Source organism: Stegostoma tigrinum, chromosome 33 (assembly GCF_030684315.1).
Source record: "Stegostoma tigrinum isolate sSteTig4 chromosome 33, sSteTig4.hap1, whole genome shotgun sequence".
Lineage (NCBI taxonomy): Eukaryota > Metazoa > Chordata > Chondrichthyes > Orectolobiformes > Stegostomatidae > Stegostoma > Stegostoma tigrinum.
In genome coordinates, this window is record NC_081386.1 from 4,271,654 (window position 1) to 4,298,895 (window position 27,242).

Below are 27,242 nucleotides of genomic sequence, written 5' to 3' on the forward strand. Positions count from 1 at the left end.
TGAGGGTAATTCAGGTACTTTACCACAAGGAGAGGAAGGGCAGTCAAAGCCACAGCTCCCTGGATGATGAGAGTTTGAGCAGAGTGAAGCAGAGAAATGGGACATATGTATGACTTTGACTCTGTTTATTGAGGATCAGCCTGAATACAAAAAGTACAGAAGTGTCAAAGCTATTGAAAACAGCAAGGAGACAATGAGCTATTGTAAGAGAAAATCAATGTCTTCTGTGGGAATGTGATTAGTAAAAAGCATTTCAGAAGAGCAGTGGAACAGGCTAGGAATAAAATGCAGATCCGTTGGTGGAGACAGTCATCTTGACTGGCACAATATACCTGCCTTGCATCAGATTTTAAAAGGGGTGACAAACTTGCTGAATATATAAACAAGTGGGGAAGTTATCAATAATTCTCATGACAGGAACATAAGAGATAAAAGTGGGGTACTAGGAACGCTGTCAGTCAATAAGTCAACCTGGTTAGGTGAGATGCTGAAGATTCTAAGCAAAGTGAAGGAAGATATTGTTGAAGTATTGACTACAACTTTGCACTCCTCCTTGTACAGGGTGGTACCAGCAGAGCGGACTGTGGAAAGTGAAATCTTCAGAGAAATCTAGGCCAGACAGTCTAATGTGAAAAGTTTTTAGTATTTGAGGCAATATTAACAATCACAAGAAACAGAAATCAACTCGTCAAGGAGAACCAGCATGATTTATTTAGGAAACTTGTGTATGGATTAACTTGATTGCATCAATGTAATGTGAGATTTACATATGCTAGAATATCATTTGTTTTTGAGTTTTGATTTTTGAGTGTGATCTATTGGTAAATGGAGTTTCTTTTTTATTATATTCATTAATGGGATGAAGGTGTCACTGGCTAAGCCGCATTTATTGCTCATCCCTAATTGCCCAGAGGATAGTTCAGAGTCAACCACATTGCTGTGGAACTGGAGTCACATGTAGGCTAAATCAGATAATAACAGCAGCTTCCTTCCCTAAAGAACATGAGTGAACCAGATGGGTTTTTCCAACAATGGATTCATGATATTCAGACTCCTAAATCCAGATTTTTATTTAATTCAAATTTCATCTGCAGTCTTTGGATTTGAACCTAGTCCCCAGAACATTACCTGGGTCTCTGGGTTAACAGTCTGGTGATAATATGCTATTATAACTAGTGCCACTAGGCTGTTGCTGCCCTTTCTGTGTGTCTGAAGATGTACGATGATTAATTATAGGATTTCTGTAACCATGGTCACCCACGCTGAGTACTTTTTATATCCCAGATCTTTAAAATTCTATCAGCTGCTGTGGTGGGATTTGAATTTGTGTCCCAGACCATTGGTGCATTATGCCACTTTCTCCCACAAAATACATAGCAATAAACAAATACAGTGAAATTGTGAGGAGTCTGTATTGGATTACCCAAAAGTGCAGTTGTGTAGAAGATTTCAACCATTCTCACTGACAGAATAGGAATCTGATTGAAGGATATCTGGGGTAAAGTGATGTTCAGATTAGCATGTGCAAGCTTGTCATGTGATCACACCAACCAAATAGAGACCATCAGGTCACACTGCAGCTCAGACTTGTGAAGAAGTCATCAGTCACTATCCCTGACAGCGTGCAGGTAGGTCAAGGTCATTGATAAGACGCAGGAGAACAACCAATTGTTTTCAAGGACCCCCTTAATGTAGAAGGCATTATATGAGGATATTGGCATCCACAATCCCCTACTGCTTCCACCACAGTGAGTTCAAATGGGCTGTGCCTTCACAGGACACCTAGAAGAAGCAGACTGAGACTGACCAGCCTGGCAGGGGGATGTCCCTATTTCCTCATGTATGGGAGCCCAGCATTGGAATTACAGTAGAAACAAATATGGAAGTCTTCATTAAGCTGGTCCGCACCATGCACTACACAATTGAGCTGACAGATGTGGCATTCGTAGCTATGTGACTGAGGAGCCTAAGCAGGCTGATGACCTTTGAAGACTCTGATGAATACCCACCTACTCACCCACTGTTTCCCCAGCCAGAACTATAAAGGCCATAGAGATGTTCCAGGACTTTACCTGGCTGTTTGAAAACACAAAGATGTTTGTAACTATGCCATGATGGACTGCGTCATAGTCATCTAAAAACAGCAGCTGAACAGCGCAAGATTACTTAAGAGTTTCTTCAAAGTGAACTCTTTAAAATGCCTATTACTATTACATTTACATTAATACAGGTACCCGGACAATCATAGTTTCCTGGGCACTTTGACATTTTGAATAATGGATGTGAGTTTGCTCGCTGAGCTAGAAGGTTAGTTTTCAGACGTTTCGTCACCATTCCAGGTAATATCATCAGTGAGCCTCCGACGCGCTGGTGTTATGTCCCACTTTCTATTTATCTGTTTAGGTTTCCTTGGGTCGGTGATGTCATTTCCTGCATTGGTGATGTCATTTCCTGTTTTTTTTCTGAGAGGATGGTAGATTGATTTGGAGCCGATGTGTTTGTTGATGGAGTTCCGGTTGGAATGCCATGCCTCTAGGAATTCTCGTGCGTGTCTCTGTTTGGCTTGTCCTAGGATGGATGTGTTGTCCCAATCAAAGTGGTGTCCTTCCTCATCTGTATGTAAGGATACTAGTGATAGTGGGTCGTGTTGTTTTGTGGCTAGTTGATGTTCATGTATCCTGGTGGCTAGCTTTTTTGCCTGTTTGAACTACAGGAGCAACCATCCCAACACCCACAAACAAAGCTGCATTAGAACATTATTCCAACGAGCCACCACACACTGCAGCACAGAAGAACTATGAAGAGCAGAAGAAAATCACCTATACAGCGTATTTAAAAAGAATGGGTACCCTATGAACACAGTCCGCCGATACCTCAGCAATAAACCCAAACAAACAGATAAAACGGGCTCAGAAACCATAACCACTCTCCCCTACATCAAAGACATTTCCGAAATGACTGCCAGACTACTCAGACCGCTTGGCATCAGGGTAGCCCACCAACACACTAAAACAGCAGCTAAGGAACTGAAAAGACCTATACAGACAACAAGCAAAATGAATGTCATCTACAAAATACCTTGCAAGAACTGTGACAAACACTACATTGGACAAACAAGCAGAAAGCTAGCCACCAGGATACATGAACATCAACTAGCCACAAAACGACATGACCACTATCACTCGTACCCTTACATACAGATGAGGAAGGACACCATTTTGATTGGGACAACACATCCATCCTAGGACAAGCCAAACAGAGACACGCACGAGAATTCCTAGAGGCATGGCATTCCAATCGGAACTCCATCAACAAACACGTTGATTTGGAGCCAATCTACCATCCTCTGGAAAAAAACAGGAAATGACATCACCAATGCAGGAAATGACATCACCAACCCAAGGAAACCTAAACAGATAAATAGAAAGCGGGACATAACACCAGCGCTTCGTCAGAGGCTCACTGATGTTACCTAGAATGGTGACGAAATGTCTGAAAACGAACCTTCTAGCTCAGCGAGCAAACTCTCATCCAGAAACTCAACCTGAGCTACAAATCTTCTCAACCTGCTATTTTGAATAATAACTAGAAAGTTGTTTTATCCAGGTGATTGTTTTAATTTACAGAAGTGAGGTACTGCTTATTGTTTCAGAATATGACTGTCTATTTTCATTGGAGTTGTCTTTATGATGTGCCGTTTGCAGCGAAATGAATCAATTTCATTTCTTCTTCAACGAACCCTTTCAATAGTGTAACATCTAGCACACCTCAAAATTGTGTCTCATGTCATTTTATCTGAGAGGCTGCAGCACTAACATTAAGCATTTGCTCAATTAATTTGATGGAAATGCTCTGACCAGAAACACTCACTTAAAGAAAATTCTTGTTTTATTTATGACCCTACCTATTTTTCTGAACTGCATCCAACTGATAACAAATGATTAATGATTGGCCAGTGCTTAAAGCAGTCGTACCTAACCTTCTGTTCCTGCTGAGTCCTGGCTTCTGATGATTATTAAGTACTTAGGGCTTGAGTTCCTGTCTACCTTGATGACAGGAGCATCTGTTTCCAACACGGGATTTCTTGTATGGCCACAACAAGACAAACCATCTGTTTTTTTTTTGTCTGTTTGACACAGGTTTCGCCCACATCAGAACGCTGACCCCAAAAAGCCACGGGTTCCTGCTATTATTGATGGCCTCGTATCCTTCAAAAATAATGACCATGGAGCTTGGGCTAGAGGAGGAGACATTATATTCCGCAACTCTGGGTATGTGTGTTTGTACCAATTTAACAAGCTAGATATGCAGCAGTGCTGAAATGTATTATATTACTAGTTGTGAAAAATGTACAACACTGAGGAACACAATGCTGTGCTGGTTATTGGAGACACCTGGTTGTATGTAATCCAGGATAGTGACCACATTCTTTTACACTTCTTTTCCAGGTTCTCTGACAATGGAATTGGCCTGACTCTCGCAAGGTAAATTTCTTTGGAGATTTCACTTCTTTGCTCAATGATCTTTCTAAATCGAATCCTTTTTAGTTTGAAGTCAGAACCTTTGACTTGCTGGAAAAAAAAAATGACACTGGACTGTTAGTCGAGGTGGCTGTGAGGAACACTTTTTATTGATGCAAGACAGAAATTGCTGGAGGAACTCAGCAAGTCTGGTAATATCTGTGGAAAGAAAACAGAGTTGGTGTTTCGAGTCCAGTGAGGCACCTTCAGCATTAGCACTGGTGATAGTGACCGTATAATTAAAGTTCCTTTTGAAAAAGGAAAGTGGTCTAAAAAAATGGGTTTTGGATTGAGGGAAGGTAGATTTTGTTAAATTTAGGCAGGGTCTGGCCAAAGTAGATGGAGAACAACTACTTGAGGGTAAATATACAGCAGGAGATTTTCAAAAAGGTCCTAAGGAGGTGTACATACCCAAAGTGCAGGCTTTAGGATGAAATGTAGGAGCAACAATCCTAGAGAACCCTCAATGTCTAGGAATACTCAGGAGTAGATTTTAAAAAATATGAAGGACTTTAACATGTACAATGCGAGCAAATCAATGGGGGCCTGAGTGGATTATGGAAAGTGCAGAGGGATCTTAAGGATACAAAAATGTAGGATAAAATTATGCAACGTTCGAAGATATTCTGGAAGTATGTCAAAGGGAAGAGGACAACCAAAGAAAGTGTAGGACCCTTTAGGGATCAAGGGAACTATCTCTTTGGGGAGCCAGAGGACATTGGTAATGTGTTAAACAATACTCATGTCAGTCTTTGGTTGGGAGAAAGAGCTGTAGGTGCAGAATTTGGGAACTATGTGGTTCTTGAATGGTTTGACGTAGGGATTGAGGAAGTTTCAGGTGGCTTGAAAAAGGACAATCCCCAGTTCGGATGAATTGTATCCCAGGCAGCTGTGAGAAGCAAGGAAGGAAATTACATCAGTGATAATGGGAACTGCAGATGCTGGAGAATCCGAGATAACAAAGTGTGGAGCTGGATTGACACAGCAGGTGAAGCAGCATCTCAGGAGCACAAAACTTGACGTTTTGGGCCTAGACCCTTCATCAGAGAGGGGGATGGGGAGAGGGAACTGGAATAAATAGGGAGGGGGGGGGGGAGGTGGACCGAAGATGGGGAGAAAATAAGATAGATAGAGAGGAGAGTATAGGTGAGGAGGTAGGGAGGGGATAGGTCAGCCCAGGGAAGATGGACAGGTCAAGGAGGCGGGATGAGGTGGTAGGTAGGAAATGGAGGTGCGGCTTGAGGTGGGAGGAAGGATGGATGAGAGGAAGAACAAGTTAGGGAAGCAGAGACAGGCTGGGCTGGTTTTGTGAGGCAGTGGCGGGGGAGGGGAGGGGACGAGCTGGGCTGGATTTGTGATGCAGTGGGGGGAGGGAAAGAACTGGGCTGGTTTGGGATACAGTGGGGTAGGGGAGATTTTGAAGCTTGTGAAGTCCACATTGATACCATTGGGCTGCAGGGTTCCCAAGCGGCATATGAGTTGCTGTTCTTGCAACCTTCAGGAGGCCCATGACAGACATGTCGTCTGAGGAATGGGAGGGCGAGGTGAAATGGTTCGCGACTAGAAGGTACAGTTGTTTGTTGCGAACCGAGCGGAGGTGTTCTGCAAAGCGGTCCCCAAGCCTCCGCTTGTTTTCCCCAAGTGGTATATTGTATCTATTGTACCCGGTGTGGCTTCCTCTACATTAGCGAAACCAAGCAGAGGCTTGGGGACCGCTTTGCAGAACACCTCCACTCAGTTCGCAACAAACAACTGCACCTTCCAGTCGCGAACCATTTCACCTCGCCCTCCCATTCCTCAGACAACATGTCCATCGTGGGCCTCCTGCAGTGCCACAATGATGCCACCTGAAGGTTGCAAGAACAGCAACTCATATGCTGCTTGGGAACCCTGCAGCCCAATGGTATCAATGTGGACTTCACAAGCTTCAAAATCTCCCCTTCCCCTACTGCATCCCAAAACCAGCCCAGTTCTTCCCCTCCCCCCACTGCATCACAAATCCAGCCCAGCTCGTCCCCTCCCCACCTCCCACTGCATCCCGAAACCAGCCCAGCCCGTCTCTGCTTCCCTAACCTGTTCTTCCTCTCACCCGTCCCTTCCTCCCACCTCAAGCCGCACCTCCATTTCCTACCTACCACCTCATCCTGCCTCCTTGACCTGTCCATCTTCCCTGGGCTGACCTATCCCCTCCCTACCTCCTCACCTATACTCTCCTCTCTACCTATCTTATTTTCTCCCCATCTTCGGTCCACCTCCCCCCCCCCCCCCCCCTCCCTATTTATTCCAGTTCCCTCTCCCCATCCCCCTCTCTGATGAAGGGTCTAGGCCCAAAATGTCAGCTTTTGTGCCCCTGAGATGCTGCTTGGCCTGCTGTGTTCATCCAGCTCCACATTTTGTTATCAAGGAAGGAAATTACAGCAGCTTTGAATCAAATTGTTAATTCCTATCTTACCAGAGAGGAGGTGCCAGAGGACTGGAGGACAGCTAATATGGTTCTATTTTTCAAGAAGGGTGATAGTGATTGACCAGGGGATTATAAACCAATGAGTCTGACATCAGTGATATGGAAACTTTTGGAGAAAATGTGGAAGGGGAGAGTTAATCCTCAATTGGAGAGACAAAGTTTGATCAGTGATTCTCAGCATGGCTTAGTCAGAAGGAGGTCATCTCGAACAAATTTGAGTTTTCTTTTGAGTAGGTGACCGGGTAGATGAGGGTAGTGAGGCTTTTGACAAGGTCTCACTTTGGAGACTGAAAGAAGATAAAAACGCATGGGACATGGGGTAAATTGGTAAGTTGGATCCAATTTGGTTTAGTGACTGGAGATAGAGGTTGGTGGTAGAAGGCAGTTTGTGTGACTGGAGACCAACTTGCAGTCGTGAACCACAGGGATCAGTGCTGGGTCGCTTATTGTTTATCATATTCATAAAAGATGTTGATGAGAATGTGGTGGGATAATAAGTTTGCAGATGACATGAAGATTGGTTAGGTGGTTGACAGTGTAGAGTAAAGTGTTATGTTACAGAAGGGCATAGATGGATTGGATAGAAGTGCGGATCAGTGGCAGATGGAATTTTAATCCTGAAAAATGTGATGTGATGCACTTTGGAAGAAGGAACAAAACAAGGGAATACTTGGTGAATAGCAGGAAACTAGGAAGCTCAGGGATATTGGGATGCTTGGCCACTGATCCCTGAAAATGGCAGGGTAGTTTAATCAGGTAATTAGAAATGTATATGGGATGCTTGCCTTTATTAGTCATGGCATACAGTATAAAATAGGGAGGTCATGTTGGAACTGGATTTAATTTTAGTCAGGCCACAGCTGGATTACTATATGTAATTCTGGTGACCATACAATGGGAAGAATGAGATTGCACTGAATTGCAGAGGGAGTGTTGTATGGGATGGAGTATTTCAGCACCAAGGAGAGGCTGGATATGCTTGGGTTGTTTTCTTTAGGGCAGGGCATGTTGAGGGGGTCCTGATAGAGGTGTATAAGATTGAGGGGCCTGGGCAGGGTGCAGCTGTTCCCTTTAGCTGAAGGTTGATTAACAAAGGGCCATACCTTTTTAAGTGAAAGGCAGGAGGTTTAGGGAGGATTTGAGGAAAAGATTTTCCACCTGAGAGGTGGTGGGGGTTTGAAATAACTATCCTCCCAGGCAATGTAAGATGGGAAACCTCACAACATTTAAAAAACACTTGGACAAGCACTTGAAGTGTCATAATATTAAAGGATATGGGGAAAGTGCTGAAAAGCAGGGTTAGTGTAGATTTAGAGTACTTTTGGTGCAGACTTAATGGGTTGAAGGACCTCCTCTGGATTGTATGATTCTATGAAAACTTTTAAAATATTTATCAATTGATTTCCCACAACTTTGCATGGACAATGGCTTTCCTTCGTAAGTTAATTTAGAGGCTTGGGGTCAAGTAGACCAGGTTGCAGAGGTGTCATTTGATCCCATTATAAAACCACAATTTCCGCCTTTATTTCACACTCTTTTTTACAAAGGAACCTATGTTACCTGTTCACTATGAGAGAATGTGCTATCTCAAACGATGGTACTGGAGGTTGTAATGCCCATGTGACAATGGTATTTCATCACAAATGTGAACAGGAATTTGAGGGAAAAATTTGGCAAAGCACATAAGTCTACAATTTTAATATTTTAGAAATAACCAAAATATATTTAGCATATAATTGGTAGACATTGTCAATATTCAAAACTAACAGTTGTTGGACATTTCATGATTTGTTTTTATGCCAAGAGAAAACATCTTGCCAAGTTACAAAGGCCCTGCAGGATTTACAAATATATTCCTATTTAAGTTTATTGAAGTGCATAAAAATACAGAACAATTGAAAACATTCTCTCGCTATCCTGTGTGGTCCCTTTGTGCGTGCTTATAGGTGTTTGTGTCACTGTTTCTGATTCCCTCGCTCTCCGTCACTCCCTCCTTTTTTTTTTCTAGCCCACTCTCTTTCTCTGCCTTGATATTGCAAAGTGTCAGCCTAGATGCTGTGTGCAAGTCAGGGAGTGTGTAACCTAGTGGTGATGACATTTTTCTTTTTAATGGAGCTTATTCATGAGCAGAGAATGGGATGTTGTTATTTGGCTGGTTGTAATGGAAAAGGGGAACAGTGAAAAGTGGGTAGGTATAAAAGCTAGTTATTAGAAGACAGTGGGAAGCTTTTGTAGCCAATGTTTCTGGATTTCTAGCAAAATGATAAATCTTAAATCTATAAATAAACCAATTTGGCAAATTAGGGCCTCAAAGGTTAACTATTCTAACATAAATTAATTGCATGCTGTCGGGATACACTCCATCCATCTTACAGATTGCCTTGCTTAATAATTGTAATGTTAATGACGATGTTGATGTAAGGTTGTGTGTAGTGTTGAATTTATTGTCATGGTAACAGGATGCTCTTGGGTACAGAAAATGAACATTAATGGGTTTGTTTGCCCATTTTGCACTTTCTTCACTTTATGTAACAGATGACAGCAGTCATGATAACAGGTGACACTGCTGCTTCTGAGAATAAATACAAAGCGATTTTATACCTTGCTCTATCTTGTTACATTACATCTTTATACCTTGCTCTATCTTGTTCTGAGATGGCTCAGAACAATGCTGATTCTAATACATTCAGTTAGCTTTCTCATAAGTGGAATAAACCCAGTCTTCCAACAACAATTGAACTGGACAGAAAATTATTAGCGTGCCCACAATTTCTCAAGTTAGACTCCCGAATGGCAAGGCTTCCTGCAGGGAGCATATATTTGTCAAAACAAACGTATGATTTATTGTTTTTTGTATTTGTAAGCACTTCCCATACATATTTGGGGTGGTATCATGGCTCAGTGGTTAGCACTACTGCCTCAGCGCAGGGTACCCAGCTTCGATTCCACTCTTGGGTGAATGAAGTTTGGAGGTTCTGTGTGTCTGCATCGGTTTCTGCCGGGTGCTCCAATTTCCTCCCATAGTCCAAATATGTGGATTGGCCTTGCTAAATTACCCTGTGGTGTCCATGGAATTGCAGGCTTGTGGCAGGGGATGTGGGGGGGCGCGGTGTGGTGTATAGCCATCTTAAATGTGGAGTTACAAGAATAGCTTGGGGTGAGCTGGGTCTGGGTAGGATGCTCTTTGAAAGATCATTGTGGACTTGAGAGGCTGAATGGCCTCTCTCAACTCAGCCGGAATGCTATGAAATTGTATTAGGTAATGGAAGGATGTGCAAGCTGATTAATGGTTCCTTCCTCACCTGCAATCTTTCTATCAGTCGACAATCCTTTAGTGTGGGAAGGTGCTCAGGCCTCCCAATAATCATGGTGAGGCAGAGGGGGTCTACGGCACGGTGGCTCGGTGGTTAGCACTGCAGCACCAGGGGCCCGGGTTCGATTCCAGCCTCAGGCAACTGTCTGTGTGGAGTTTGCACATTCTCCCTGTGTCTATGTGAGTTTCCTCCGGGTGCTCCGGTTTCCTCCCACAGTCCAAAGATGTGCAGGCTAGGTGGATTGGCCATGCTAAGTTGCCTGTAGTGTTCAGGGGTGTGTGGGTTAAAGGAGGAGTGGGTCTGGGTGGGATATATCAAGGGGTGGTGTGGACTTGTTGGGCCAAAGGGCCTGTTTCCACACTGTAGGGAATCTAATCTAATCTAATCTAACCAAACACACAGATTGTATTTATTCAGTTCTGATTTCCACTCACTGGGACTGTCAGAAGTGTGCTGATAACCCTGCACCTTCTGACTGAGAAGCAACTTATCATTACTAAGACAAAAGTATGTTTTATCCCCGTGGTGTTACTGGATCTATGTGCTGTAAGATAAAATTGTCTGATCTCACCACTAATCTGGTCACAATTTAATCTTTACAGATTCCAGCATGAACATGTTATTCATTGTTTTTCTGAAAAAACAAGGGTGTTTCAGACTTGTATGGAGATGCCTGAGCAGTTTCACTTGGCAGATGAAGTTATCTCTTCTGACAATGCAGCTCAGCTTTCAGATCCATCATACAATGAATGACCTCAGCACAAATCTCTGCAAACACTGAACTTACTCAAGCTTTCTTTTATTCCATTTGATTAAAGCCGATAATAGCAAAGATTGTTAACTGCTAAAGTCCTTTTTGTTTCCATAGTGATGGAACTTTTCCAACTGATGAGGGGTCCAGCTTGGAAGTGACAAAATCGATCTTTGTTGGTGAAAGCATTAATGTTGGCTGTAATGGAGGACAGAACAGATATTGGGGCAAGGGAGCACATGGGGAGTACAGGACCCTGCCAAGAAACAGGTAGAATATGTGGCAACCAACTTTGTTAAAAAACACTTGATATGTACATGTACTTCTTAAAGGGTTGATTGCTAACTAAAGTTGCTAAATATGTTGGACCTAAGTAAAATTTGTGCTTTCCAGAACTTTCCCTATCCGTGGATTCCAGATCTATGATGGCCCGGTCAGGATTACTCATTGCACGTTTAAGAACTACATATCTGTCCATGAGCGGTACTCCAGTGCACTTGCATTTTTTATGAGAAACTCCTGGCAAATCAGCCCCCAAAACAATGTGTCTCAAGTCAAGTTGGAGTGGAATGTAAGTCCAAAAGTAACTTGTTGTATATTCTCAAACGTTGGCAGAAAGCATTCTGAGCTTCCTGAAAGTGGACATGCAAGTAGATAGTGGTAACGAAAGCATATGGCATGTTAAATGAAGAATATGGAAGCTTTGGCGAGGGCGTAGAAGAGGTTTACCAGGATGCTGCCTGTATTAGACAGTATGAGCTATAATGACAGGCTAGAAAAACTAGGGCTGTTTTCACTGGAGTAGCAATGGCTGACAGGAGACTTAACAGAAGTTTAGAACATTGAGATGCATCAATAGGATTGACAGTCGGAATGTTTTTCCCACAGTTAAGGTGAGAGGGGGGGAAATTCATAGGAAATGAGGGGCAAGCTTTTTACAGTGATAGGTGTCTAGAATGTGCTGCCAGGTGTGGTGGTGGAAGCAGATACAATAGGGTTGTTTAAGGGTTGTTTTAGATAAGCGCATGAATATGCAAGGAATGGAGGAACATCGAATAAGAGCTAGCAGAAGGGAATAGTTTAATTTGGCATTGTGTTCAGAATGACACTGTGGGCCAAAGGACCTATTGCAGTATGTCAAGAATGGAGAGTGTTGGCAGTTGAGTGAGGGGTTATGGGTCATTGAGGTTATGAAGCAGATAGAACTGTTGGTGACAGTATTTGACCACTCCTTTGGGATCGTAAAGCTTTTGTACACTGCTAGCTGCTTTTCTGGTTTGACTTCTCGTGACTATGAAGGTTGCCAGATCCAACTACAATTTGGGTGTTAGTCCTGCATGCTCCAAGCATTAACATATCTCTCTCCACCTCTATTGCCTCATGACTCATCTAGTTTACTGTCAGAAAACATTGGAGACGCTCTGTCGAGTTGATCTGTTTTTGTCTGTTTCCCAGATCCAAATTAGTTGTAGAATGAATTGCAATAGTTGCTTCAGCCAGAAGACACCTCCGCTTTAAATATTGCCAACTTCCTTTAGTCAATGCTACTTGTGCAGCAGGCTAATCCTGTGACACACTACCTGTGCCAGCTTTTAGGGGGCTATCCAGTTTAGCCCCATCCGTGTTACATTTCTTTATCCGACCCTTTGGTAATTTGAAAGATTTCTCAGTTTTCTAACTTATTGTGGAGATGAGTTACCTGCAGTTTAACTTTGGAATATCATTTAACTATACCTTGGATTTTTGGAGAGGATAGTTTGCAAAGGAAGCTGGCTACTGCAAGGAATATATTGCATTTTGCAAAAGACACAAGCTGCTGGACTTGAGGCACCAAGACTGCAGAACTTCCAGACTCCCAGTTTGTGGATGTAATAAGCTATTCAATTTGAACAGGAGACAGCTAGGTAACTTGACTGAGGAAATAGCCTCTGCCCCTCTCTGCTTTCTTTGTAACTCCTTTTTCATTAAAAGATTGAGAGTTGAAAACCTACTAGAAGGTCTTCTCCCATCAAGTGAAGGATTGGGGAAAATCTTAATTACCCAAGTGTTTGAAAATGCGGATCCAGAATCTACTACAACTGTCTCCAGGTTTTAAAAAAAACACCTTCAGTCAGCCATTACTGATCCAGGAAGGCATCCCTGTGCCAACTGCTTATGTGCAAAGTGACTTTGTCTATAGGCCAGCATTTGGGCAATTTGTGATTTTATTTTTTGTTCTGAATTTAACTGTTACTTGGTCAAAGTTTTTTTTAATTTAGTTTAAACATTGTTGATAAAATGTTTATCTTCGCTTGAGTAACTTTAGTTTACGATAACCTTGATCTTTGTGATATTTGAGGAACGTGGCTGACTCAATTTTGATACTGAGCTATATGTAGTATATCATGCGTACAGAATATATAGATACGTGTGTGCATATTCTGAAATGACTGGGAATATGACCTTCCGTTCTAAAATCCAACTTTGTTTGGCCCAGTAGAGAAATGGGACAAGGAAAGGCATTCATCCCTCAGAACATGATTGTAGCACTTCTCCATAGTAAAGAATGCCAGCCTTGTTATTGGACTGAGCACAGTTTCATTTCAGCCACTGTGCCCACTTCCCTGTTTTCTGTCCTTCCATACAGGTTAACCTTGAAGTATTCTTTGGAAAACCAGGACAGTGGTTTGGAACAAATAGTCTTGATGGTGACCAGACATCAATATTCCATGATTTGGATGGTTCAATGACAGGATATCCTGACACGTTCGTAGCTAGGGCTGACAACTACCTGGTTCGCCATCCAGGATGCCTCAGTGTGCCCAGGTGGAATGGAGTGATCTGCAGTGGCAAGTATGCCCAGGTGAAATTTCCAGTTCAGAAAAACAAATGTTTATAGCTTTCTGAATGTTTGCAAGTCTTGGTAGCCGTCTCATTGGGGACAGATTGGACGTTTGAGGCTGACTTTGATTTGCTGTAGTTACTGAGCAAGTGGTGAGCCTTGGGCTATGGAACAATCATTTATATATCTTCTTTCACAGCCTCAGCACATCCCAAAACACTTGCCTTGGTGGTAGAATGTAATTAGAACATGCCTGGCGAGCTCTGTTATTTGTCTTTAATTGGACATACAAGTATTAAGTGGGGATTCACTTCTGTCCTGATAAGTTGACACAGACTGAAACTCATTGGGTTAGGAAATGCATGCATGTAGCGTGTGTGTCTGCAAATAAATGCTTTAGAAAAGTGTATAAAGACTGGCTCGAGTTCTATCCTTCGCTAAGTGATATTGTGGACTAAAACAGTGAGTGCCACATGAGCAATCAAAGGCAGCTTATTGGAATGGAAAGACAAAAATACAGCAACTTCAGTCCTGAGCAGCCAGTCATGGATGTGAGAGCGAGGAAGAGAGGATTGTTGGGAGTGAGATAGTAGGAACTGCAGATGCTAGAGAATCCAAGATAACAAAGTGTGGAGCTGGGTGAACACAGCAGGCCAACCAGCATCAGAGGAGCAGGAAGGCTGATGTTTCAGGCCTAGAAATGTCAGCCTTCCTGATCCTATGATGCTTCTGGGCCTGCTGTGTTCATCCAGCTCTACACCTTGTTTAGGAGTGAGGATGGGAGGGCAATAGCATGGCATAGAGAAGGATGTGTAGACCGCTTGGTGTTTATTTTTTTGTGACTTCTGTATGACTGTTCTGAGGGGAGTCAGTGGCACAGTTGTAATGTCACTACACTGCTAATCCTGAACCCCAGGTTCTGGGGACATGGGTTCAAATCTGACCATTGCAGATGATGAAATTTAAACTCAATAGGTTACAAAGTGGAGATTGACTCCATCCCACCTGCCTCTGAGAACTAAAGCTACAATACTCAGAGGTGCACCTTGCCCTATAATCTGTTAAAAAGAGTGTGAAAAGTGGTATAACCCACTCCTCAGCAACTTCTAGCAGTTAAACAAAACAAGTCCCTGATACTCGTGCTACCATCAACAAGTAACAATTGTCCATTGTTAGAGTTGGATAAATAAAATTAGCTAAAGTATTCACAAATTAAATAAACCCCTTTTAACTACTAACTATTCCTGACTGAAACAAGATTCTAATAGCATGCCATTCCAATAAATATAAGCCCCACTTTTATATAAAATTTTAAAAAAGACACAGCCTTTAGTCTCTCAAAATTACAGCCAGCTTGTATCTTCTGGAATGCTCTGTGCTTCTCCGTCAAATGTTCTGTGAGGAACACTCTCTGTTGAATTCGTCTGTCAGGGATATTAGCTACTTGTGCCATAGGAACCTTTTGATTCAGATGGTGCTTTCTCTAGAACTTAGAGAAAGAATCATTAGTTCTCACAGTCTATCTTGAGCTGAGAGCTGTTAACTCTGGCAGTTAATTCTCCTGATTTTCCAACTGCCCTCTTCTTTATCACCTCTGATAACATATCACTTTATTACAACAGGATTGGTCCTATAATGTCCAAACCAACAGATTGATTTTTGGTATCTAAGTGCCTGGTTCAAATTGATTGGCTAAAACCAAAATTTGTTGTTTAATAACAAAAACCTGCAGCTTTGCATGCTAGTTAGACAGCTTTTTGATGTAGATGTTTCCGTTCGAGGGCTCTCTCTACACCTGCAAACCCACAAGCTGCTGCCCACAGACATATTGTTTAAATGTCTATGCTCTTAGACAAAGCACGTCATCTTTAAAGGGGCCATGCACTATTATCCCACCACCCCCTGCATTTTACACATACCGAATTCTAACATCCTACTTTCTAATCCACAAATACTCTACCCAACTTTGCAACAAATGAAAAACTGGAATAAATAGCTGGCCGAATGATAATTGTGTAACCGCTGTAAAGTATCATTTTAAAAAAAGATACAAATGCTTCACTACTGTCCTTCAGAGGGAAATCAGCTATTATTACTTGGTCTGGTCTACATGTGACTTCAGACCCACAGCATTGTGGGTGACCCCTAAATGCCCTCTAGGCAATTAAGGATGGGTAATTAATAGTGGTGTGCCAGAGAGATCCAAATCCTGTTAATGAATGGAAAAAAAAACTCATGTTTGTTCCAACTCCTTAAAATAATAAAGAAATACAGACTTGGCCATTTTTGGCGCAACCTACAGCTTGGGTTTCTCCACATGAGAGACAAAGCTACAGTGAATGTGTGACATTAACTTTGGTGACAGATCCAAGAAAATCATATTTGTCTTGTGCTGTAATCATTAAAGTAAATAAAGTGCTAGAAGCAAACTCAGGGCCTAGTCAAAGATCACAACAGATAGGCCTTTGTTCAGTCAGTAGGATACAAAGACTCATCAATTTTCATAGCATTGCCAGATGCTCTTGCCAGCAAATCACTGACAAAATCAGCTTTTATTTATCAATCTGGCCTAAAACTAGGTACATTTACAATTGTTTCAGAGATAGTAGGAACTACAGATGCTGGAGAATCTGCAATAACAAGGTGTAGAGCTGGATGAATACAGCCGTTCAAGCACCAGAGGAGCAGGAAAGCTGGCATTTTGGGCCTAGACCCTTTTTCAGAAATAGAGAGGCAGGGGGAAGGGGGTTTTGAAATAAATAGGGAGAGAGGGGTAGGCGGATTGAAGATGGATAGAGGAGAAGATAGGTGGAGAGGAGACAGACAGGTCAAAGTGGGAGGGGGTGGAGCCAGTAAAGGTGAGTGTAGGTGGGGAGTTAGGGAGGGGATAGGTCAGTCCAGGGTGGATGGACAAGTCAAGGGGGCGGGAGGAGGCTAGTAGGAAGGAGATGGGGGTGGGGCTTGAGGTGGGCTAAGGGGATAGGTAGGAGGAAGGATAGGTGGGGGGGAAGACATGTCCATCTTGGGCCTCCTGCAGTGCCACAATGGTGCCACCTGAAGGTTGTAAGAACAGCAACTCATATTCCACTTGGGAATCCTGCAGCCCAATGGTATCAACATGGACTCCACAAATCTCTCCGCCCCCTACCACATCCCAAAACCAGCCCAGCTTGTCCCCACTTCCCTAAGCTGTCCTTTCCTCCCACCTATCTCCTCCTACCTCAAGCCCCACCCCCATCTCCTACCTACTAATCTCATCCCACCCCCTTGACCTGTCCATCCTCCCTGGATTGATCTATCCCCTCCCCTAACTCCCCGCCTACACTCACCTTTACTGGCTCCATCCTCGCCTCTTTGACCTGTCTGTCTCCTTTCTACCTACTTCTCCTCCTCCTTTTACCCACCTTCGATCCGCCTCCCCTCGCTCCCTATTTATTTCAGAACCCCCTTTCGCCCCTGCCCCCCCCCCTCCATTTCTGAAGCAGGATCTAGGCCAGAAACGTCAGCTTTCGTGCTTGTCTGGTGCTTGAACAGCTGTGTTCATCCATCTCTACACCTTGTTATCTTAATTTACAACTTCGATTCTAACTCTTGACATCGAGATGGTGGTGGTGCGTATTGAGTACCTAGGACAGGCTGTCTTTTCCCTTTGGCATTGAATATTCAGAGGGAGGAAACAATAAATGGCCCTTGCCAGCTGTAGGAGAACAAAAAATTTGAAACATGCTGTTTTTAATTGAAGCACAATTTCTCTCTCAACTCTCTCAGCTATATGTTCAGGCCTGGCGCCCAGACAACCTGTCTCTGCTAATCTCAAAGGATTCATACCCAGACCACCCCCTGAAGCTGCAGGGTGTAAATCGAGGGGCATCTTATCAACAGTACCAGCCTGTCGTCATGCTGGAACAAGCCTACACGTTACGGTGGAATGGCCGAACGCCTGAACAGATTGTCCTCTATCCAATCAACTTCAACCGGTAATTTGCTGGGAACACCTCTCAGTTTTAATGTATTCATTTCCCAGTCTAAAGTTTCAGGCGCAGATTGTGTGAACTTTGGAAACATTTTCTTGCGGGTAGGAGCCCTGCTCAACTGAAGGCAGCCGAAGTCATCTGGCTCCTGATTTGGTTTCGTGTACATCAAAAGTTTTGTTTAAACCACTTTAAAGCTCTCATCCTTCCAAGGGAGGATGATGCTACAGTAGATGAGTTAATAATTTTGACGAACTATTTCAGAGGAAAAGTAAAACTAATTGTAAGAACCTGGTGAGAGAGCAATGCATTATTGAACTGAAGTGACAAGGTCAGTGTGGTTCCAAGATGCTTCAGCTGACCTAGGGCAGGCTGATAGTAATGATGCTGCAGTTGGCCTCAGTACCCACAGCCAGAGATGGTCTATTTTGCCAGGATTTGGAATTTTGGTTTCTGTTGAGACTCTGTGAAGAGGTGGACCTATCAGGGTAGGTTTTAATCCATACCATTAAGGTGGAGTAGAGAAGGAAGTCAGGTGAACGAACAAAAACAAAGTGGCTGGAAAAGTTCAGCAGGTCTGGCAGCATCTGTGAAGGAGGAAACGGTTAGCATTTCTGGTCCAGTGACCCTTCCTCAGTACAGACCCGTCCTTGGGTGAAGGAGCCTTGTCCAGCAGGATTGTGCCCTGTCTTGTGTTTTCCTCACCACCGCCCCCCCCCCCCCTCCATTTCAACAATAACTGAAGCTCTCTAACAGACGCAGTGTGTTCTCCACTTCACATTCCCCCTCTATTCCCCACCCAGGCAAACTGTGTGACTCAGCATTTTACAAATGAGAATTTACTCTGCCCACTCATGATGTGATGTCATGTTTAGTGTGACGTCCCCTTCCCCTCAGTTGAATAATCTATCAACAGTTTGTATCTGGGTGCTGTTCAGAATAACTCCTGAGTATAATCTGAACAAACAGTTGTGGTTCTCTTATCCCCATTTCCATCAGGGTTAAAGACTAATGATCCTGCCCAAAGCAACAACCTGCACGTGTATACATCCTTTACTCTCATGAAGGGCTCTTCATAGGAGCATTATCAAACAAAAGCCGGTAACCTGCCTGTTGTGAGAGATGTTAACTTTGCAGTACCATTTTACAGATCACCCAACAGTTCCACGTATATTCGGGTAAAGGTCAGTCTCCTCTGCTGCCCCCCCCGCCCCTCTCTCCTTCTTTTCCCCCCCCATACCACACCCCTCTGTCTATTTATAATATATATATATAAAGTCAACTCCAGATGTTTTGCCAAAAGATCCAAACTCTCTGGTCCTACTACCCACTTGGCCTCCTACAGTCTGAATCATTTAAGCGTGTGGTCTTCAATGGTTTTAGCAAAGTTGATTCCCCCTGTTTGCTTAATGTCAAGTGTACTGTGCCTCTACCAATCCTCTGTCCAATATGGCAACATGGTTCAAGAAGAAATAAGGCTCGGTATCTGCTGTTCAAACATAAAGGTGTTATGATTGCACAGCAGACAAGTATTTATACAGTACCTAAGAGAATACCAGCTTTCAGAGAAATATCAAAAACAAAAATTGTTGGAGAAATTCAGCAGTTTGTGTACCTCCCTAAGAGGATATTCCTGCTATGGAGGGAGTGCAGCCAAGGTTCACTAGTCAGGGACTTGTACAAGTCTTTTCTAGCGGCCAGATGATCAAAAATGGAAGAAAATCTCTCAGCAACTTGCATTTAAATTTCACCTTTAATAATTTAATATTTTTAAATGATGTGCAAAAGAAGCAAGGGTAATATGAAAAAAAAAATCATCTTCGCACAGCAAGGGTTAGAGTATGGAAAACACTGCCTGGAAATGTGGTGGAAGCAGATTCAGTTGAGGCGTTCAAGGGGTGGAGACAGTATGGACTGAAGATGCTGGAAACAAGTGTCAATAAATGTGAAGCTGGAAAAGCACAGCATGTCAGACAATATCCAAGGAGCAGAAAGTCAATGATTCAAGCCAAAACCTTTTGTCAGGACTGTCATTGGATGATTATTGCATACAAGGTGGGGGTGGGATGGGGGGAAAGCAGGTGACATGCAGTAGATAATGATGTTCATTTAATGAACCAGAACAGACCCAATGGGTCGAATGTCCTCTTTCTATGCTGGAACAATCCTGTGATTAACATGGGTTTAGATAATGGGAAGGGGAATGGTGTCGTAGCAAGTCAGGTAGTTGGAAGCCTCGCTTCCTCCTACCCAGACCATTTATCTGGTAAGAGCCCCACTGAGACTGAAAACTGAGCCTCAAAATCTAAAGCCCAAACAGGCTTTTAGCTTCCTCAAACACGGCAATTTTTCCAGGTCTGGCATTTAGCCAGACTCTTTAAATTTCTACATGTTACGTGGGACTTTAGATATGTTGAGAGAGTAGAGAATGTTAGGGTGCAGAAAAGGTTAATGATGTGTGAGGCTTGAAGTATGAGGTTTACTCTGGCAGGCAAATCAGTACAGACACAGTTTTAAGATCACTGGTGCTTGACAAGTTTTGTTTACACGAAATGTTGTTCTGCTCCAGAATGGATTGTCTGAAAGGGCTGGTGGAATCAGATTTAGGATTAACATTTTAAAAGAGATTTGAGTAAATATTTGAAAAGGATAAATTTATAGAGGGACAATAGACTGAAATGCTCCATGCTTTGATTGCATTAACTTCTAAGCTTCACAATTCATCTGCTTGAACAATCCTCAGTGTACGATGGTTTGCTACTTGTCAGAATTGTGGATATACCAGTTTATGGGATTTCACTGATCAATTTGTACAGATTTCAGCTGGACTGACCATTCTCCCAATTCCTACTGCCTTGAGATTTGTGTTGGGACTAAAATCAGTCACAGGCATCGACTGTGCAGAGCTCACATGTTATCAACAACTTAGCATGACCATGGTCAGTGTCAGTAACTTGGTCATTACATCCAGTCTCCTTGTCAATGCTCAGCTACACACCACAATAAAATTGTGCATCTTGTCTACCCAGCTTGCTACATCTGAGAGTATGACAGTGTAATCACTGACTTCACTATTAGTCCAGGCTGAATGTGTTAAAATGGCATGTGTGCTGAGGCATGGAGTGTTTAGGATCATCACAGCTATATTGAGCACTGTCAGATACAGGCTGGGACAAGTTGAAAAATAAGTCCATCAAGTTTACCTAAATTGGCAACAGTTGATGTGGATATTAGACTGTTCCCACCCTAATTCTGAGTCACTGCTAAGAAAATAATTTGAAGAAAATGTTGTGAAGTGTGTTGCAACACAGAGCAGTGGACGTGTTCAGTTCTCATGTAGAAAGCTGGAAGTAGCTGAAGAAATAATTTTCTGTATTTTGGCTATGATTTAGCTATGCCCTCACTCCTTCCTATTTCCAGTTAGTGGTACATTCACATTCCAGATTTATTGGCCAGAGTGAAATGACTGGTACTTCGAAACCAAGGCACAGATTTGAGGAATAAAGAAAATTTATTGTGCTTTGTGATTTTCACAAATACAGGACGTGCAATCGATTGAGTTATTTTGAAGTTAATTTGCAGTTTGAATGTTCAGAACCTGGTAATCATGGTGTGCACAGCAAGATCCCACAGCTGCAATGAAGTAAATGACCAAGTAATCTCTTTAAATTATGCTGGTTTAGGGATGATTTTAGAACATCTCTGCTCTTGGTAAATCTGTGTCTTGCGATTTTTTTAAAAGTCCTCCTGAAAAGGCTTCACTTAACATTCTCATTTGAAAGACCATATTTCCCATAGTGCAGTCCTCATATTTCAACAGGTGTGGAGTCCCATGTAGGCCAGCATAGGTAAGGATGACAGATTTCATTCCTTGCAGACCACTATTCAACCAGTGGGGACTTTTATCATTAATAGTTCCGCAATCACCATTGGTAAGACCAAAGCTTTCAATTCCAGATTTTATTAATTGAATTTGAATTCCATCAGCTGCCACAGTGAGAATTGAACAATATTCCAGAGCATTAGCCTTGGGTTAATAACCCAATGGCAGTAATACTCTGCTACCATCTGCCTTGAATTGGGTTGTAGTGAGACTCGATGCTTTAGAGTTGGCTCTAGCCTATTATTACACAATAACAATTAGGCCACTGCTCCTCAGCTTGGGTGATAAAGCAAATAGACTGGAAATCTTTTCACGCTTCATAACCAACGAGCTTATTTGAGGTTTAGCTGCATTTTTACCACAGTTGTAAATGTCAGTGATTGGGCTATGCAGGAATGTAGAGTTGAGATTAAAATTGCAGGTTGTTTTACTATAACACTTGCATTCTTGTGCGACCTCACGCTATAGAAAGTTGCGCTATAGAAAATTGTGTTATGGGGAAATTGCTATACCTGTACAGTAGAAAGTTTTCATTATGCAAACAGCATCCAGTATTCATCAGCCACGTTACAGCTGATTCTTGTTAAAGGAGCACACATTATAGCAGAAATAGCTATAGATCGGTCGCAATCCTACTGAATGGTCGAGTAGGCATGAAGGGTTGAGTGGCCTACTCCTATTCCTTGTTTGTCTGAGATATTTTAGTTGATGAATGGGTTAATGTATCTCATCATCTATTTAAGAATGATGATTGACAGAAATGAAAGATGGGTGTAGCCCTAGCTGTCCTACTGTTGTGGTTTTAGGATATTTCTGAAGAGAACAATGAATTTGGGCAGGGCTGTGTGAAAATACTGTTAAGGCAGATAGCCTGGGAGTGTTGAATATTGTTTCCCAGTTCCAGCAGCAGAGATTAAATTATTATTGTTTGAAAGCAGCTAATATTAAAAGGTATGGAGAGTGAGCCGGAGAATGGTAGTAGATTAAATGATTTCATGTAACGGATGATGGGATATATCATTTGATTCTCTGCTGTGACATTATGATTTAACGATTTATTTTTTTGGCCGCCGAATCACATGCAACACTTCCACTTTTGATGCAGCTCAGTTTAGCCGTAGGCTAAAGCGTGTTTACGCTAAGCTAACAATAAGCCTTCACAATAACCTCAAGTGCACTTCCCTCCTGCCACTTGTAACATTTCCCATTTCCCACAACAGCCATGCTGGTGGCTGTTTTGAATGAGACTGCTAATTTAGTCCCCATTATCGTAGAATTAGCAACAATTTTGGTACTCGGCAATCATCATGTCCTCCCAGGAGCTGCATTGAAACTGACTTCTATTAGTACCTTTATGGCTACAATAAATGCATCCCATGCTGATTGTCTACAGCCAACTTGAAAACAGGCCTCAAAGGGAGCCAGGCAAATTCATCATTTAGCAATATTCCCATTTCTGTTATCGGATTAAGGTTCAGGAAAGCAGAGGTGAAATGGCCATTCAATACACAGCAGCAAAGAATTAGCTTGAAATTTACTAGAACAATCACTGTTCAGTGACCTCCATCCACTTTTTTTTCTATATATTTATGTATTTGCTCATTTTAATGTTTATATTTCAGCTGTTTCCAAGGAGCCAGCACATAGAGAAAACACAAAGAGAAAATCATACTTGTTAGGACTTGTTGATTGGCAACAAGCCAGTAATCAGTATGGAAGATTGAGTGGGGAGGAGAAATATTTTGGTTTTGTCTGGACTGGTCTGCTGTGCTGGGAAGCAGCTAGACTTTCTCTAATATTAAATGGCTGTGCTATCAATTTCATCATTGTGCAATTAATTCAACGCATTATGGGTAGTTCAGTAAACTAAAAGCCGCTCGCTCTCAGATCGAAGTCTGACTTCCCTTCAAAGTATTTGTGTATATCTGAATGGAGAGCACTATCCTCTATATGCATGAGATGCCAGAGGTGTGTAAAAGTTGAGGTACCTCAGCTGTCTTTTACTGAATGAAGTTTGGGCATTCACAAATCATTCTTGTCATTTTTAACCACAGTTTATGTAAAATGTGCCTTCTGTTCATCATGGAATGTAGGCACTGTTGGCAGGTAAACAGTGAGAAAGCTTTCATTAATCGCACTCTTTCAAATCTTTCTGTCAGTGTTGTGACAGAGAGTAGACTTTGGAAGTCTGAGTTATAATCAGTGTGCAAATCATACAAGTAAATTCCTGACTACTTCACTTTTTTATTATATTTAAGATCACAAAATTGTGTTTTACCACTGACTGTGAGTTGTAATTTTTGCCTCATTGTGACATCTTGTCATTTATATAAACCAAGTCAAATTTAAGTACATTCAATTCTAATTGTAAATCGTCAGAACATGCGAATTACGAGCAAGAGTTTGGTCCTTCAAGACTGCTCCACCATTAAATAAGATTGTGGCTATTTTGATTGTAATTCCAACTCCACATTCCCACCTACCTCTAATGACCTTTCATCTCCTTGATTAGCAAGAATCTATCTACTTCTGCCCAGAAAGTAGACTCTGCTACCTCCACCTTCTCAGGAAAAGACATCCTAAGACTTGACATTCAGGTGAAAAATAATTCCTCATTGCTGCCTTAAGTGAGTGACCCCTTATAAATACTGAACCCTTTAGTTCCAGATTCTCCCACACGTGGAATGATCCTTTCTACAACCAGACTGTCAAGCTTCCTCAGTATTTTATGTTTCAACCAAATCACTTCTTGCTCTTCTAACCTCCAGAGTGTACAAGCCTTGCCAGTCTAACCATTCCTCATATCAGTCTGTCTATTCCACATAAGAGTCTCCTCTGAGCTGTTTCCAATACATTTATCGCCTTCCTTAAGTGAGGAAGTCAATACTGTACACTGTGTACATATGTACTCTCACTAGCCTCCAGTAAAATTGAAGCATAACTTGTCTACTTTTGTGTAAAATTCTCTACAATAAATTATAACATTTAATCAAGAGTTAGGTATAGCATTTGGGGCTAAAGGAATCAAAGGTGATGAGGAGAAGCAAGAATGTGGTATTGAGTTGAAAGATCAGCCCTGATCATAAATGAATGGCAGATCAATCTGAAAGGGCTGAAAGGCCTGCTCCTGCTCCTATATTATGTTTCTACAACTATCTTTTTGATTACTTCCTGCACCTGGATACCAACCATTTATGATTCATGAACTAGGAGATGTAGATCCCTCTGCACCTTAAGGCTCTGCAATCTCTCACCATAAATAAAATATTTACACCTACTCTTTGGTTTCTATTAGCTAACCATTTTTCTGCCGATGACAATGCATAGCTCCCTACATCGTGAGCCTTTATTTTCCACTATAACTTTTTGATGTGGCACCTTGTGAAATACCTTCTGGGAATATAAATACAGTACATTGGCTGTTCCTCTTTTAACCTACCTCAAAGAAGCCCAATTTATTTCCCCTTCACAAAACCATATTGACTCTGCCTGGTTATCCTGAACAGTTCTAAGTGCCTTGCTTTAATATCTTTAAAAATTCTTTTTTAACACTTTCTTGATGACAGATGTGAAGTTGACTATCCTGTACATTCCTACACTCTGTCTTCCTCTCTTTTTTAATAAAGGAGTTATATTCAATGGCTTTCAATCAAATGGAGCCTCTTATGAATGTCGAGAATTCTGGAAAATTAAGGTCAATGCTTCAATTATCTCATTTGGTAATTTCTTTTAACACTGTAGAATGACGTCCATCAGGACGCAGGGAGATGTCAGCCTGGACTTCTGACAGTTTATTTATTACCACTTCCTTGGTGATTGGAATTTTCTTGAGTTCCTCCCTCTGTTTTATTTCCTCTATTACAGCTATGTTTGCAATGTTACTTTCAACCTCCTATGGCGAAGACTGATGGGAAATGTCCATACCATTCATTTGCCACCTCCTTTCCACTTTGAAATAAAGGCCAACATTCCATTTGCCATCCCAATTATGCACTGAACTTGAATGCTTTCAATATGTGATTTATGCACAACTCTCATACCAAAGAAGAAGAAATAATAGGTTGTCCAAAATGTACAATGATAATCATATGCAATTTTAAGCTACACCAAAAGCGAGAAAAAGCAGATGGGTAAAAATAGCCTGAAAAATGATTTCACAGAATGTCTTCAGCATGGTTTCTCAGGAAACCACATTCTGGGGCTGACCAGACAGCAAGTTATACTGGAAATGGACTTGTTCATTGAGAGAGAGCTAAAACATAGTGACAGTATTCGTCCCCTTATCTAAGGAAATATATCGTGATGCTGGAGGCAGTCCAGCTGGTAGGTTGATCCTGTTGCGGTTGAATTTTCTTAGGAGAGATTGAGTAGATTGGACTCAGCAGAGTTCAGGAGAATGAAGGGCAACTTTATTGAAACATGTAAGATTCTTTGGGGATAGACAGGATAGATGATGAGAAGCTGTTTCTCTTCTTGTGGGAGAGTCCAGGACTGGAAGGGTGTAATTTCAGAATGTGGTCACATTTAAGACAGAGGTGAGGAGGAATTTCTTCTCTCTGAGGGTGTTGAATCTATGGAATTCTTTGTCACAGAGGGCAGTCAAGATTGGATTGTTAAGTATGTTCAAGCCTGAGGGAGAGACTGATTTTTAATCAAGGGTTATGGGGAAATGACAAAAACGTGGAGTGTGGATTATCAGATCAGTATGTTCACTTTATGTTGTGGAGCAGACTGAATGGTCTACTTTAACACTTATGATCTTACCATTTGGTGGCCTGTACACCACTCCCACAAGTGACCTTTTGCCTTTGTCATTCCTCATCTTGACCCAAACCACTTTTACCTCCTTGTTTCCCAAACTTGGGTCACTTCCGACTATCATGCTAATATTATCAATATTTGACAAAGCCACCCCTCCACTTTTACTCCAGCTTTCTCTCCTTTGTAAATGTCCTGGGCCTACAAGGTTCAAGTCCCAAACTGTATTCTTGCAGCTATATCTCTGTTCTGGCTATCAGATCATTTATAGTTATTACTCTTTGCATTAGCAGCTCATTTGTATTGTTCCAAACACTATGCATTCTGATAGACTTTAGTTTTGTCTTTTTTTTTATTGCTTTTGTAACATTTGGCCTGATTTTTTGATTAATTCTTAAATATGTACTCTGTATTCCTTCCTTTCATTTTCCGTTTATCATTTTCAAGTATTAATACCTTCCCCTTGACTTGTCTATAGATTGGGTCACTACATCTTCCCAAATTTGACTCCTTGCGCCACTACTTAACATGGCAAATGGAGGCTTTTAATTATGTGGCCCATTAGAACATGGGCCTCAGCATGTTACAGGTTTAGATTGTCCCAATGATGTAGGTTCCACATTCCCCAAAGAGGGTGCCAGTGTCGCATGAACCAGAGCTATATGTTGTGGTACCTATATGGACCATGGTGACTGGATCCTACCAGTCCCATTGCAAGTCCCCCTCTAGTCCTGAGTAATCACCCATACCCCAGCACCAG

The 27,242-nt window shown here is 42.1% G+C and overlaps 2 protein-coding genes across 4 annotated transcripts in view; both read left to right on the plus strand.

The window, feature by feature from the left end:
* LOC125467188 (cell surface hyaluronidase-like) overlaps nt 1–27,242 on the plus strand; it is a 134,008-nt gene that overhangs the window by 67,380 nt on the left and 39,386 nt on the right. For both annotated transcript variants that reach the window (XM_048562674.2, XM_048562673.2), the window contains exons 14-19: nt 4,140–4,271; nt 4,449–4,484; nt 11,167–11,319; nt 11,443–11,620; nt 13,676–13,891; nt 17,639–17,847. In XM_048562674.2, the coding sequence (XP_048418631.2) occupies nt 4,140–4,271; nt 4,449–4,484; nt 11,167–11,319; nt 11,443–11,620; nt 13,676–13,891; nt 17,639–17,847 (924 nt within the window). The remainder of the gene's footprint in view (nt 1–4,139; nt 4,272–4,448; nt 4,485–11,166; nt 11,320–11,442; nt 11,621–13,675; nt 13,892–17,638; nt 17,848–27,242) is intronic.
* Nucleotides 1–27,242, plus strand: part of cemip (cell migration inducing hyaluronidase 1) — a 227,616-nt gene that overhangs the window by 31,773 nt on the left and 168,601 nt on the right. The gene's annotated exons all lie outside the window — the stretch shown is intronic.